This window comes from Haliotis cracherodii, unplaced genomic scaffold (genome assembly GCF_022045235.1).
Source record: "Haliotis cracherodii isolate W230 unplaced genomic scaffold, xgHalCrac1.p SCAF_6, whole genome shotgun sequence".
Classification (NCBI taxonomy): Eukaryota; Metazoa; Mollusca; class Gastropoda; order Lepetellida; family Haliotidae; genus Haliotis; species Haliotis cracherodii.
In genome coordinates, this window is record NW_027266319.1 from 42,371,909 (window position 1) to 42,385,415 (window position 13,507).

General features: G+C 41.4%; 1 protein-coding gene across 3 annotated transcripts in view; it reads left to right on the forward strand.

Annotated features, from left to right (window-relative positions):
• Positions 1–7,027: 7,027 nt before the first annotated feature.
• Positions 7,028–13,507, forward strand: part of LOC139446666 (striatin-interacting protein 1 homolog) — a 46,921-nt gene continuing 40,441 nt past the window's right edge. For all 3 annotated transcript variants that reach the window (XM_071227938.1, XM_071227940.1, XM_071227939.1), the window contains exon 1: positions 7,028–7,108. In XM_071227938.1, coding sequence (XP_071084039.1) covers positions 7,028–7,108 — 81 coding nt within the window. The remainder of the gene's footprint in view (positions 7,109–13,507) is intronic.

Sequence of the window (13,507 nt, forward strand, 5' to 3'; positions counted from 1 at the left end):
CGCACGTGTTTTCAGCCATACTTGTTAGCAGTCATTAACCAAAAAAGAAAAACAAGAAAACAAAAGTCTTTACGGCCATTTGTCATGCCACGCCTTTCAAATGTTCAACGTGAACGTGCAATCGTCATGTTGCAGACGGGAATGTCTGTAGCTGCAGTCGCAAGGACGATGGATTGTAGTCGACGGACTGTTTATGATTTAAAGACGCAAACGGGTACCACTGCTGATCTCCCTCGGCCAGGTCGACCACGTGTGACGTCACATGCAGAGGATCGTCAGATTGTCTAACGTCACCTCCGTAACCGATTTTTGACGGCTACATCAACCAGAAATGAACTGTTTAGGGGTAGACTGAGTGCGCAAACTGTTCGAAACCGACTGAGAACGTCTCACCTTCAAGCACGACGGACATACTGCAGGCCGATTCTGACTCAATTACACAGACGTCAACGTCAATTGTGGGCACAGCGACACTTACGATGGACTCAGAGGAATTGGAATCAAGTCGTCTTCAGTGATGAATCCCGATTTAATCTACGACTTTCTGATGGTAGGGCGAGGGTGTGGAGTCGCCGTCATGAACAGTACGCCCAGTGTTGTGTACAGGAAGTTGACAGATTTCGGGGCGGAAGTGTCATTGTGTGGGGTGCTTTCTGTGGCAATGCATGTTCCAGGCTTCTTGTCATCCGTGGAAACCTCAACGCTACTGCTTACCGCGACCAGGTACTGGCACCAGAACTTCTGCCTTTTATGGCAGCACATGGACCCGGTTTGATTTTCCAACACGTCAATGCCATACCACACACAGCAATTTTTACAAGGAATTTCCTTCAGAATGCGGGAGTCAACGTCATGGACTGGCCGTCAAGATCTCCCGACGCAGAAGTCTGCGCACTCTCCAGAACCAACCACAGAATTTGCAAGATCTTGGCACCATTTTGCAGCAACAAGGGCGTCGTCTTCCCAATCATGTGTTCACAAGCATCACAAGGTCCATGCAGAGGCGTTGTCAACGCACATGGTGGCCATACACGCTACTGAACTTGTGTGCCATCAGATTCTCGTGCTTGAGACGTGGTGGGTGTGGTGGTAGCCTCGTGGCTAAACCGTTCGCTCGTCAGGCCGCCCTGGTGTTGTTGGAATATTTCTTTGAAAAAGTTAGTTTTCAGTCCTACAAGTCAACAAAACCGTCTACATCATGTGGCGGGTTGGTACGGAGCTCGGACTATAGCAGGTCGTTTCTTTATTCTGACTTAGAAATCTTCATACTGCTGCAATGTAGTATTGGCCATTTACTTTCAGGTATTGTAAAGTTCAATATTATCTTTTTCCAGAACTCATGTGACATCTGTCGACCGTCCATAGATAAGGATCTGATGAGGGAGTGTTATGATCCAAATGAATAAAATGTCCACCGACATTGGTGGAGTTATTGGCATGTTGCTTCAATCCATGTGAATCCAGGATCCATTTAACATAAGCCTTATTGGGCTCACCCAAATAAGTGTACTGTGTGCTGTGCGTAGTTCATCGACAGTTGTAGGGACTTGGCGCACATTGTGCAGACGCCTTTGAACCTCATCCCACAAGTGTTCGATGGGGTTCAGATCAGGGCTGAGGGCTGGCCACGGTAGAACACGGATGTTGTGTTGTTGCAAAAAGGCCTTGGTAACTCTGGCGACATGGGGACGAGAGTTGTCCTGCTGGAAAATGTGTTGTTGTGCAAAAAATGGAACAACGTGGGGTCTGATCACTTGGTCGATATACCGCTGAGCAGGGACGCCGTGTCCCCGACCTTGACCAACATTCAGAAAGCACATGGGTCCAAGTTTCGCATTAAGTCCAATCCCTGCCCATATCAACCACATGGATCCCTTTCCACAACGTTTCTGTCAGCGAAACGATCACCTCGACGCCGCCAAATTCTGACTCCTTCGTCTGCATGGGAGACATAAAAGCGACTTTCATCAGAGAAGATGACACGCCTCCACTCACGATGACGCCAATTGTGATGACCCTGTGCCCACTGAAGTGCTTGTCGATGCTGTGGTTGGAGAACAGGACGACGTGCTGGTCGGCGACATCTGAGGTTGTTGGAACGGAGACGTCGGATCACAGTGTCCCGGCTAATGTGTCAATTATGTGTTCCTATGGTCTGTCGAGGACTTTCACTTGCAGTTAGGAACGGATGTCGCTGGTGTTGACGGGTAATCTGCCGATCTTGTCGAGGTGTGGTGACCCTCACCGCTCCGAGAAAGGTCATCTGTGGTCTGTGTTGCATTGTATCGATGCAGGAGACGGTACATTGTGGTTATGTTAACGTTGAAATGACGGGCAACATCTTGAACAGACTCTCCAGCTTCCAGACGTCCGATAGCCTGGTTTCTCTGAATTTGAGTTAGGCCTGGCATTGTTGACCAAGGGCTGGTAGGTCCAAGAATCGGCCACAGTTTTAAACCAACTACAGTTCATGACAGTTCGTGCATTTTCGATTTCGCATGAAATGGGTGCATTATACCCACATATTAATTGAAATGTTGCGTTTTTACTCGGGGCTTCCAAAATGCAACCAAAAATATTGATAACACCATCAGGCTTCACTACATACTAAATCTTCACTACAATATATGGTTCTGTGTTTGTTACCTATTTGCTTAAAACCACTTGCGGGGTTTTTTTGCGTGTGAGTATAGATTGGGGTGAACTCTGCGTTGAACAGTATAAGAAACCAAGAAACAATCGGGGCGATGAATGTTGAAGTCACCTAGAAGAAGACTTTACCTTCCAGGCATTTAAGATCTAAAAAGTGAAGACAAATCTTCAAAGAAACTGGCATAAGTTTGTTTCTTTTCCTGTGAAGATGGTGGTCTATACATGCAAGTGAGTCATCAGCAGACTTATCGTGGGTAATAGTACCCCCTATCATCTCAATGGACGTAAGGGATACACCCGATGATAGATTGACGTGTATATTTTTTTCTTTTACAAAATATGGCAATGCCCCTACTCTACCTCAACTTCCCCACAGTTATACCAGATAGTGGCACATGTTGGGACATATAACCCTGCAGCGTCATTTCCACTATCCTGGATTTTTCGACCTAACCAAAAGTTTCCGAGAGTGGGAATTTAGAGTAGAATTTAGTGAATGCCCACAGAACAGCAAATATGGTAAACTGTGGCACCCCCTAAACTCTCTATACTAGCAGCGCAACGCCATTTGCCCTCCTGGAACTGTCAGATTGGAAAAAATCAATTTATCGCAGGTCTATCAACTAGCACCTGTGGGTCAAGCAAACAAGAGATGTCTGACAATCAGTAAAGTTATATAGGTTAATCCACATTGGAAATACGAAAGGTAGTGATTTGTTTTAAATACAAACCATTTTGATGGGTAATAAGAGAATGATATCTAGAAACTGTTTTCACAGGTGTTAAAGAGACTGGAGAAACATGGTATTGTGAAACATATTCTCGTAAAGGAACCGATCACCTGTAGGTCATGTGACCGGGGCTCTCCTCCTGGAGCTAGAACGTACACGGACCTATATAAGTTTTATAGGTCCGTGCAACGAAATGATTCTTAAGTGACGCGATTCGTTTGTGGGGCATTATGCGAGAACTGCTTGCTTTAATCTGAATCCTATTCTAAACAAGCTATGTCACTGCACTCATGAAGTCCGCTACGGGTAAACCAATCGGTTTTATCGGATGAATCAGATCGAAACTATGTCATTAGGGAAAAGCAGATGTGATGTAGTATATACTGAACCGCAAAAGAAACGTTACCCCAAGTTACATTGCATGAAAAGTTGTCATTTAAATATCTGGGTATTTTGTGTTTCTAAGTTTCTAAAAATCCTATAAAAATCCACCCGGATCGGATGACATTCATTCGTTTTTCTTGAATTGCTACCACATGCCAAGATTGACCCTTGGAGGATTGCAAGCTGGACCAACCGCCCGGCAAGTAGCCAATGTATTTCAAGTCCACGTAAGGACAATATACAGGCTCCAGTAACGGTACCAGACCACCAACACTACAGGTGACCGACCACGTAGTGGAAGACCAAGGGTCACCACCCGACGTCAGGATCGTCAGATTGTGCGATAGCATCTTCAAGGTCGCTTTGTTACTGCTGCGGAAACTGCTCGACAGACCATGGGGACACACCAGCGACACATTAGTGCGGACACCGTGCGTTTACGATTAACGAGCAGACGCCTCCACTGTCACATGCCACACCGAGGACCCATTCTGACACCACGTCATCACCGGGACCGTCTTCAGTGGGAAACACAGCACCAGCATTGGCGCCTCCAGCATTGAAGAAGAGTCCTCTTCTCAGATGAGAGCCGTTACTGTATCTCAACAGGAAATGGCAGAGAGAAAGTCTGGCGACGCCGTGGGGAACGTTATTCGGGTGATTGTGTTGTTGAGAGAGACTCGTGGGGTGGTCCGAGCATCATGATGTGAGGTAGAATTGGTCTTGCGCCCTTCATGGTTTATTCTCCCTGCAGTGTTTTATTTAAAAACGACGAGTGGGAGTTGCTTCTCGTACAATAAAACACTGCTGGGAGAATAGATCATGAGGGGGCGCAGCCCCGATTGATTTATTATCACTGCAATCACTGTAGTGTTTTATTGTACGATAAACATCGACTACGAATCGTTTATTATTTATATGAGATATTAACATTACGTACAGCTTCTTTTAAGGATGTAAAAAGCACAGCTTTGAAAATAAACTGACGTCCAAAAGAAACTTTACCAACTGAAAATATAAATTTCAGACAAAGTATAAATTTTTTTTCGATGAAGTCTATCTAAAACACATAACCTAAACACAACAATAGTTTATGCAGAAAATGTTACTCGTCTGTTACATGTTTGCGAGATAACACGCGAAAAACACGTGCACCACGGACAACTGCAAATGCACGTGCGGGTAAGGGTATGAAACGATTGCAACGGAAAGTCAGACATCCACAGTGATAAAAAAAACACAAAAGAAATGCCACGACTCACAGTCGAACAACGTGAACGAGCCTTGGGTATGGTACAGATGGGAGCCATCCACGCCCATATAGCACGAACCTTCGGTTGCTCCCTTGTTGCCGTTACCAACTTGATACAACGTTACAGACAGACAGGGCGGACCGCTGACAGGCCAAGAACAGGCAGACCCAGGGTGACCACGCCCCATGATGACCGGTACTTGCGTACCTTGCACCTCCGAAATCGCTTCCTGACAGTGACGTCATCGGCGACAAATGCCTTAGGTCACAGGGTTAGTCGACAGACAGTGGCCAGGAGACTCAGGGCTCATGGAATCAGGGCTTTTAGACCATACAGAGGACAGCTATTGACAGCGCAACATCGTCGTCTGCGATTGAGATGGGCCCGGAATGTGCGACGTCATAGTTGACGGAAACTTGACAGCTCAGCGTAACATGGATAACATTCTTCGTCCAGTTGTCCTACCATTTCTCCAACAGCAGCCACGTTTTGTCATTTATCAGCATGACAACGCTAGAGCCCATACAGCCAGAATTGTCACTAACTTCCTCGCAGCCAACAACGTCAACGTCCTGCCGTGGCCTGCACGCTCACCCGACATGTCCCCCATAGAACACCTCTGTGACTTGATGGATCGCCGTGTTCGACAACGACCACACTCTCAAGCCAACCGGCAAGAGCTGATCTTGGCCCCCCAAGAAGAATGGCGTCAAATCCCTCGTGACCTCATCAGACGACTGACTTTTTCTGTGCGTCGAAGAGTTTTTGCATGTATTGAGGCATTTGGTGGTCACACACGCTACTAATGACTTGTTATTGAACGTGAGCGAGTGTTTATGTACTCTGCCTATTGTCCCTGATTCGGAAAGCTCGAGTTTTGTACCACACCCAACTTTGGGGGGCTCTGACGTCATTCTCGGTCGCGGTATGTTTGTCATTTTCAGTGTTGATTATGTTGATATATTGATCTTCTCAATACATTTTTACTTCATGCATGTATGTTTTGTTGTTTTTGAGAAAGAGTGATTTCAAACTCTGGTAAAGTTTCTTTTGGACGTCAATTTAGTTGATAGTTAAATAATGATGATTCGCTGAATAGAATCGGACCGCAGCAATGTTTGACAAGTCCATTTTATGAGCAGGGGGTTAAATTTGGTCTTTCACGCATATTCTCACAATTTTTACGTCGATTATCTGTACCTTTTCTCTCAATACCGATTGTCATATCTCTCTCACTTTTGGAAGCGATCTTTCGGCCATCGTGTTTATCTACGTTGCCCAGCTACATCTATGGGGAACATCACACTAAGCACTTCCCTCTAAAAAATAACGTTGTCCAATTTACGACGTCATCAAGTTACGAGAGCATGTTCGGATCTGCAAAAATGACGTCATGGTATAACAATGTTTCATCGTGAAATACACCACGCATAGTTCTTCGTTGTTCTTTGCGATTTATCGCGTAGCTATCTTATAATGTGCGTTGTTTATTTCTTAAATAGCATGTGCTTCAAACATGGCACCATAAGGGAGCTGCCAGTTTCACCAGCAATATCCAAGAGTTTATTTATTTACTGAACATCATCAGACAATATAATCATTTTCACTATTAACACAAAACTTGTGACGTTTGGGTATTTTACGACACATAAGATCTGAAGACCGAGGCACCATATAGGAGTCAACGATCTGATTGAGGTGTGATTGTATATCGCTCGAACAATAAAGTTTGACGTAATGTCAAGACAAAGAAAGATAAAGAACATTGATCTGTATTTTTTCAAATCTCATATCAAAATACAAAAAGTTGTGAGATTTCTTGTATAATCGTGTCAAAACATCGACACTCAAGGCAACGATATTAACTGACAACACTCTGCCTTCAACTCCCTGTCCAGTGCTGTATGAAACTTTAAAATTGTGTGGCGACGTATTTCTTTAGTGGCGAACCACATAATCTAAAGTACAGGAGTTGTCTCCCCTTGTTTAGAGCGACACCATCCAAAGATGGAGGTGGGCTTGGCAGGTAAAAGGACTGGAGTGCCCAAGTTGAGAGAGCTGTTGCGGCGGCAGAGGAGAGATTCTGAGGTATTTGTCAGTTACGGACATTTATTCTGAGCATAATCCATCTTTGACATACAGATTTAAACGTGCATTCAGCACAGATCCTCTTGTGACTTCTGTCAAAACACGACATGGTTGGATGTCAGGTATTATTAACCCTCATGGTGCCTGGACGTCAGTCAGCCTGCAAACCGCTCAGTGCCGCGCTGTGCTGACGTCGCGGTTACAAAAACGTATACATTGTATCAAAAGTGTTGCAACGTCTTCATTTCTTCACACAATGTAACCAAATTGTATAACATGCAACTTGAGTTGATTGTCTTTCCGACAGTATCTAAGTCACCAAATCCAAAAGATCTATGCACTGCCCAGCCATCGATAAACGTGCTGGTTTTATAAGTTTCCTACTTTTCCACATTAATCGTAATATGGGCGCACCCGAATACGGCAAGCAAAGTCTAGTAAGCGCCCTTGTTTGAAATCTAAATGACCAATAATTCATATCATTGGCAAGTACATGTCCTAACCGTGATAGACATATGATATTTATGTTGAAGTACACATTCACTGCAAATTTTCCGTGAATTATATTTACCGATAAAAAATCCCGATGAAATTGTGCGTGTTTTTGACGTCAAAACAAAATTGCGGAAGTGGTCGTGATTAATTCATACGCAGACTGTTTCAAAGATTATGTCTCAAAACAAATGACAGTTTGGAATGTATATCTTGAAGAAATCCCGGTTACATCCATGTATGTTTCAATGACCGTGCTCTTTTATTAGTTGATAATGCTATGTAATTGACATATGCGACTGATAACAGTAAATGGAAACAACAATTCGAATTAATTTGCTTATTATGGACGGGTTATAGCTTAAACGTCACCTGGCGAAAATGGCACCGATTGTACTCTCCTACCCAGAGTTCCATGCGGCCGAATGCCAGCCAGCATGGTACCTCTACCACAGGCCAGCGCCATGTGACGATTCGTCACATCTTTCTCAGTCCATTCAAGATATTGGGCCTACCTTTAGAATACAGTACCACAAACTTTTCAAACATGTGATCATATCCTATGACGTAATTTGTAGTATTTTGTTGCCAGTCACATCGGTGAAACAATGCCCTGTGACGTCAGGGGTCATCGGGTGTGCATAAGCTCCTCCCAGGGATCTATCATCTCTACACGAAATGCCATTGAATACGCCAAGCAGTGTGGAGAGTTTTGAATATTTGTTTACTAAATATAGCCTGCAGCGGCAGATTTTATAGCAAGCGCTAGTTTACGAAAGCACTTTTATTTTTTATATATTTTTTATTTCGTTTTTCTCGTAATTCAAGTGGCTAAAATGGTTATAAATGGGAACTAATATACATATATTATTTTTTGGTTCAGTAATTTTCATTATTATGCGCAAGAACGCAGTTTATCAGGGATATTATATTGGCGCTGAACACATCCAAATATCGCTAGTGTTAGGGTAGGTTACCCCGAACTCTATCCTTAGCCCTTGGATCCCCTTTACAATCAATCACCCCTTTACGATCATTAGGGTTAGGTACCCGTTTGGTGGCTATAAGATTACCCGAACTCTGTCCTTAGCCCTTGGATCCCCTTTACGGTCAATCATCCCTTAGGGTTCGGTAAATCTACCCATTTAGTGGCTATTAAAGATTCCTCCTAATATTCTTCACACAAAAACGTCGAGAAAAGTATGAAATGGTCTTGTGTCGAATACTTTGGCTACTGGAAATTGTCCTGGAACATTCACACAAGCCACTTTCACCGGCTACATTTTTTCAGTACTGATTCAAAAGCGAACTCACCGTTGTGTCGTCACTAGTCATGCTCATTCCTCCCTCGTTCCTTATTATTATCCACATCATCCTTACAGTGTTCCTTACCACACTTTTCTGTCACAAAAATCACCATATCATTCATGCGTACTCGTAAGAAAGTATCCTAATACATGAAAATCTATTTGTTTTTGCGAAGTTATCCTTTGTTTACATTGGTAGTACGGCTCCACGTGCTGTCATCGAAGCCCAACGGAGAGCTGGCGATACAGTCACTTTGATGCATGCAACTCACTGTCACAGTTGTAGTAGCATATCTATAGAATTATGCAAAGCAATATGTTAAGCGCCCCCAAATACTTGCATTGGTCCATTCTACATTGATTTCTGAAAAGGCGTGTTTGTTTACAAACAAGAGAAAAGTCCGGTCACATGATATGCAAATTAGCCTGTGTCAGTGGTGTTATGCTGAGTCACCACTGCGCCGGAGTGTGCACCGATTGGCAAAAACATCACCTCACCTCAAGCGAAAACGGATACTATTGCCTGGCGAAAACAGCACCCTATTTTTTTTACCTTGGTAAAATTAATAAAATTAAACTTACATGGTAGCTTGCAAACACCAATAATTGTGAAAAGTTCAAACAATTTACATTAGAAATTAGGCCCCTACTCCAATTTACTTGTCGACTGATTGGGAGGCGCAACTAACTTATTGTGAAAACATTACATGCTTTGAAGTAAGATAAATGAAATTAAACTCACATCGTCTCTTACAAACACCAATAATTGTGAAAAGTTCAAACAAGTTTACATTAGAAATTAGCCCCCTCAGTCAGCTACTATCACAATGCTCGGTGGTACATGTGCCGATATTGTAAACTGTGAATATGTGAATGTATGTAGTTATCTGTGAACAACTGGAAAACAGGAAATAACATGTAAATGCATCAAATAATATGTAACAAATAACATAAATCAGATATACTACTACATCATGTACATAAATCGTTCTTATCGTTATTAGAAATAGAGGTGCCGTTTTCACCAGAGAAATTTGTGACGTTTTGCTGAGGTGCCGTTTTAGCCTGCACTGTTATGGACAATAATTTCGACTGGTTTGATTTGTGTTCGGCGCTTTTCTTTCTGTGCTGCTCGAAGCAACAGCTATCTGTGGATTGAAGAACGAGAAGCTGTATATCATAACAAAGGATATGCAATAAAGAGCTGCAGCAAAACTGACATGTGTTGTTGATTAATGCATACATGACTTTAAATCATGAAGCTATCGGTCAACATGCGCAGTAAAAGAAATACATTCAGCGAATTTGAGTCAATGAACACAGGGATGACAAACTTGGTCAATAAAAATGTGAAACTTGAGATAAATTATCACTAGACATGAAGATTTATCATTTAAATTGTATTTTCTGTTCTGCTAGGCATATTGTTTTATAAGGCCCTTTTCTTTGCTGAAATAAAGATTACCGAGTGTATTTTCTTGTAAACTAAGTCGGAAATAGCGATCAGCTGTACTCACATTTTCTACTAATCCACTGGTGATTTGATTACAAAATACCCAATAATATAACTTTAAATAATTTTGATACAGTGATCAGAAAAATAGTATCTGCAACTATTATTTAATAAGAAATATATATTCCAATATCAAGTTATTTTAATTGCAGCTTTTACTATATATATTTAAATACCATTAATAATCTGATAATAACCATAAGCATAGAATTTTGGAACAGCTGATTGCTATTGCCGAATATTTTGTGAGTATGGAACAACTTCATCAGTCACCGTTGAGGCATTCCGCTTTCATGCTACAGCAAATGAATGAAAATAAAATGCAAAGATCATAATTACGACCGCCAAAAGTTATATACATAATATGAGGCAGTTTTCTTGCTGGAGGAATGTATCCGTTAATATCCACATAAAGGAACACTATCCCATATATATAGTGTATCGGGATATTATAACACGTGTTCGTCTCTCAACTGATCACGTACATGTGTTTCAGGTGTTTCACATGAGTGTCATGTCTCATTTTTCAGCTGACATAGCACACATGATGGCTATGTTAAATAAGTCCACAGTTCTTTAAAAAATCTATTGAGTGAATACAATGAATAATAAATAATGTATTATGAACTCATCCTTTGAACAACCCAGATGTGAGTGTATTCCATCTGCTTTAGTAAGCCAACATATATAAACACTTCCTTTTGACAAATCCACTGTGCAAGATAACAGTGTATCTGATTAATCAATAAACATATCGGTTAATCCTTTGTTCAATGGTTTTTGCAACTCAACTGATCATACCTCTGTTGCTCCGCTGCCACATGCATATTACATTTCATGTGATACATTCAACAAGTCAGACCTGGATTTATGACCCAATCATTTTTAAACAATTACCTAAGACATGAGAAATGCCAAATGTGGACCACTGATTACTGTATATCCTTGACACTCTCAGAGGTTAGGGGTGAACATTGTTAAGTTATTTTGCATAGTCTTTGTCAGGTAATCTGAGTGGTTCTGCCAATCATTATACCTGTAATAAAGTCACTAACTGAGTATCAAGTGAATGATGACAAAACACAGATGTAGTGTTTATACCATGAAACATGGTATTATATGCAGTTTGCCTGAAAGTGAAAGGTTATACAGTAGTAAGCATCATCCAATCAAATGCGAGGATTCAAGGGGATTCCCGTGCTGTCACCGAGGTCCTCCCTGGTCCGAAGCCCAGTTTGTTGGTTCGCTCATGCTAATTGGCATCTGGTGATTATGCGGGATAATTAAAACAATTGTGGCTAGATAACTGGGAGTTGGAGTGTATGTTTCTTGTTCGGAAGATATTAAGCACTGGTGAATGAGACAATTCTTACCTTTGCATACGGTGTCTCTTTTTTACACATGCATTGTTTTGTTTTGATACGTAACTTCACGTTAATTGTGATTCGCAGATATTTTTTATGTAGCATGCTATGCTAAATTATCGTGGTAGTTAATGTATGATGGATCGTAATTGGGCATGCTTACTGAACTATTAAATATGTCACACGCTAAATATTTCTTTTTTTTCAACTTTTATGACACATCACACGTGACATCAGTTAAGGTAGATCAATGCTGATTTTCTTTACCCAGTTTGGGAAACAGACTGTCGGTCATCAGCGACTCAAGGGCTGGCAACTCTCTGTTATCGCGGTGTTACTATTATGTGGTGTGATGGGTGTGGATCATGTGGTTTAGATCACTTTCAGATTTAGCTTATGTATAATCAGTATGCATATGACCTAGGTTCTTACAAATTTCAACATCCACTTCAAAAACATTCCCAAAACTATCATGTAAAAGTTAACATGTATACTTATGAGCAGCATTGACATACCATGAGTCAATCGTGGGATCAAATATTGTGCTATGATTTGCATAAGTAAACAATACAACGATAATATAGTCATGCTATACATCAATACATATGAGAATCTTTACAGTGTTCAACTTAGAGGTGTGGAATTGGTCATTGTATAGTCAGGTAGTACAGGGGAGTACCCCAGGTACAGTCCTGTATACATGCCACCCAAATAATAGGAGATGGTATCCATGTTTCTAGAGTCCAGTACCTTCATAGTGAAACATGAAGTCTTACAAATGAGACACATCACTATAATATTGAGGTTATATCATTTATTCTGATGACCAGTTAACTTTTAGATACAGTTCGTCCATTACAAATATAAATCTGTGCAATCATGATTGTGATAAATGTTTTATGTTTTTTTAATGTATTATTTACAAAGTTTTGCAGTAACCTGATCTGATAACTGCCCAGGTAGGCATTACTAACAAGCCTAGTTTATATCACAAAATTAAATAAACCAGTGATGCTAGATAAATATAAACTGGTTAATACCAACAACCTCTTGTTAGCTAGCCAACATAAAATAAGTCAGAAGAATTCTTTTGAATTAAGTATATACAATATGTATCATGAGACAAATATGGCATTTCTGAGTTTATGAGGGGTGTTCATTAAAGATTTTCCCTAAACCACTTAGGTGTAATGATACATGTATCTATGTGTTATGTCTGATTTTGCAGCACCAAACTATTAATCTTACCACTTTTACAGGTTTTATGATCGAGTAGGGTGTGACAATGGAGCCAGTAGAATATCGAGCAGTGATTAGGTTTTTATATTTGAAAGGTCGCACACCAAAAGAAACTTTCCATGAAATGAAAGCAACTTATGGGGAAGATGCCCCATCATATGACGTTGTTAAACACTGGCATCACCAGTTCAAGTGTAGTCAGACATCTGTGGAATCAGCTGCCATTCCTGGTCGCCCCCATTCAGCCCTTGATGAGGACACTATCCTTCAAGTGGAGACCGCCATTTTGGCAGACCGACGTATAACTGTTCGTCAGTTAGCACAAGGTGTCAAGATCAGTGTAGGGTCTGACGAAAAAATCATCCATGACAATTTGAACATGAATAAGGTGTCTGCACGATGGATTCCCAGGTTGCTCACACCTTTCCAAAAGCAGGAACGAGTCAATTGCTCAAAGGATCTTTTGGACATGTGCCAAAAAAAA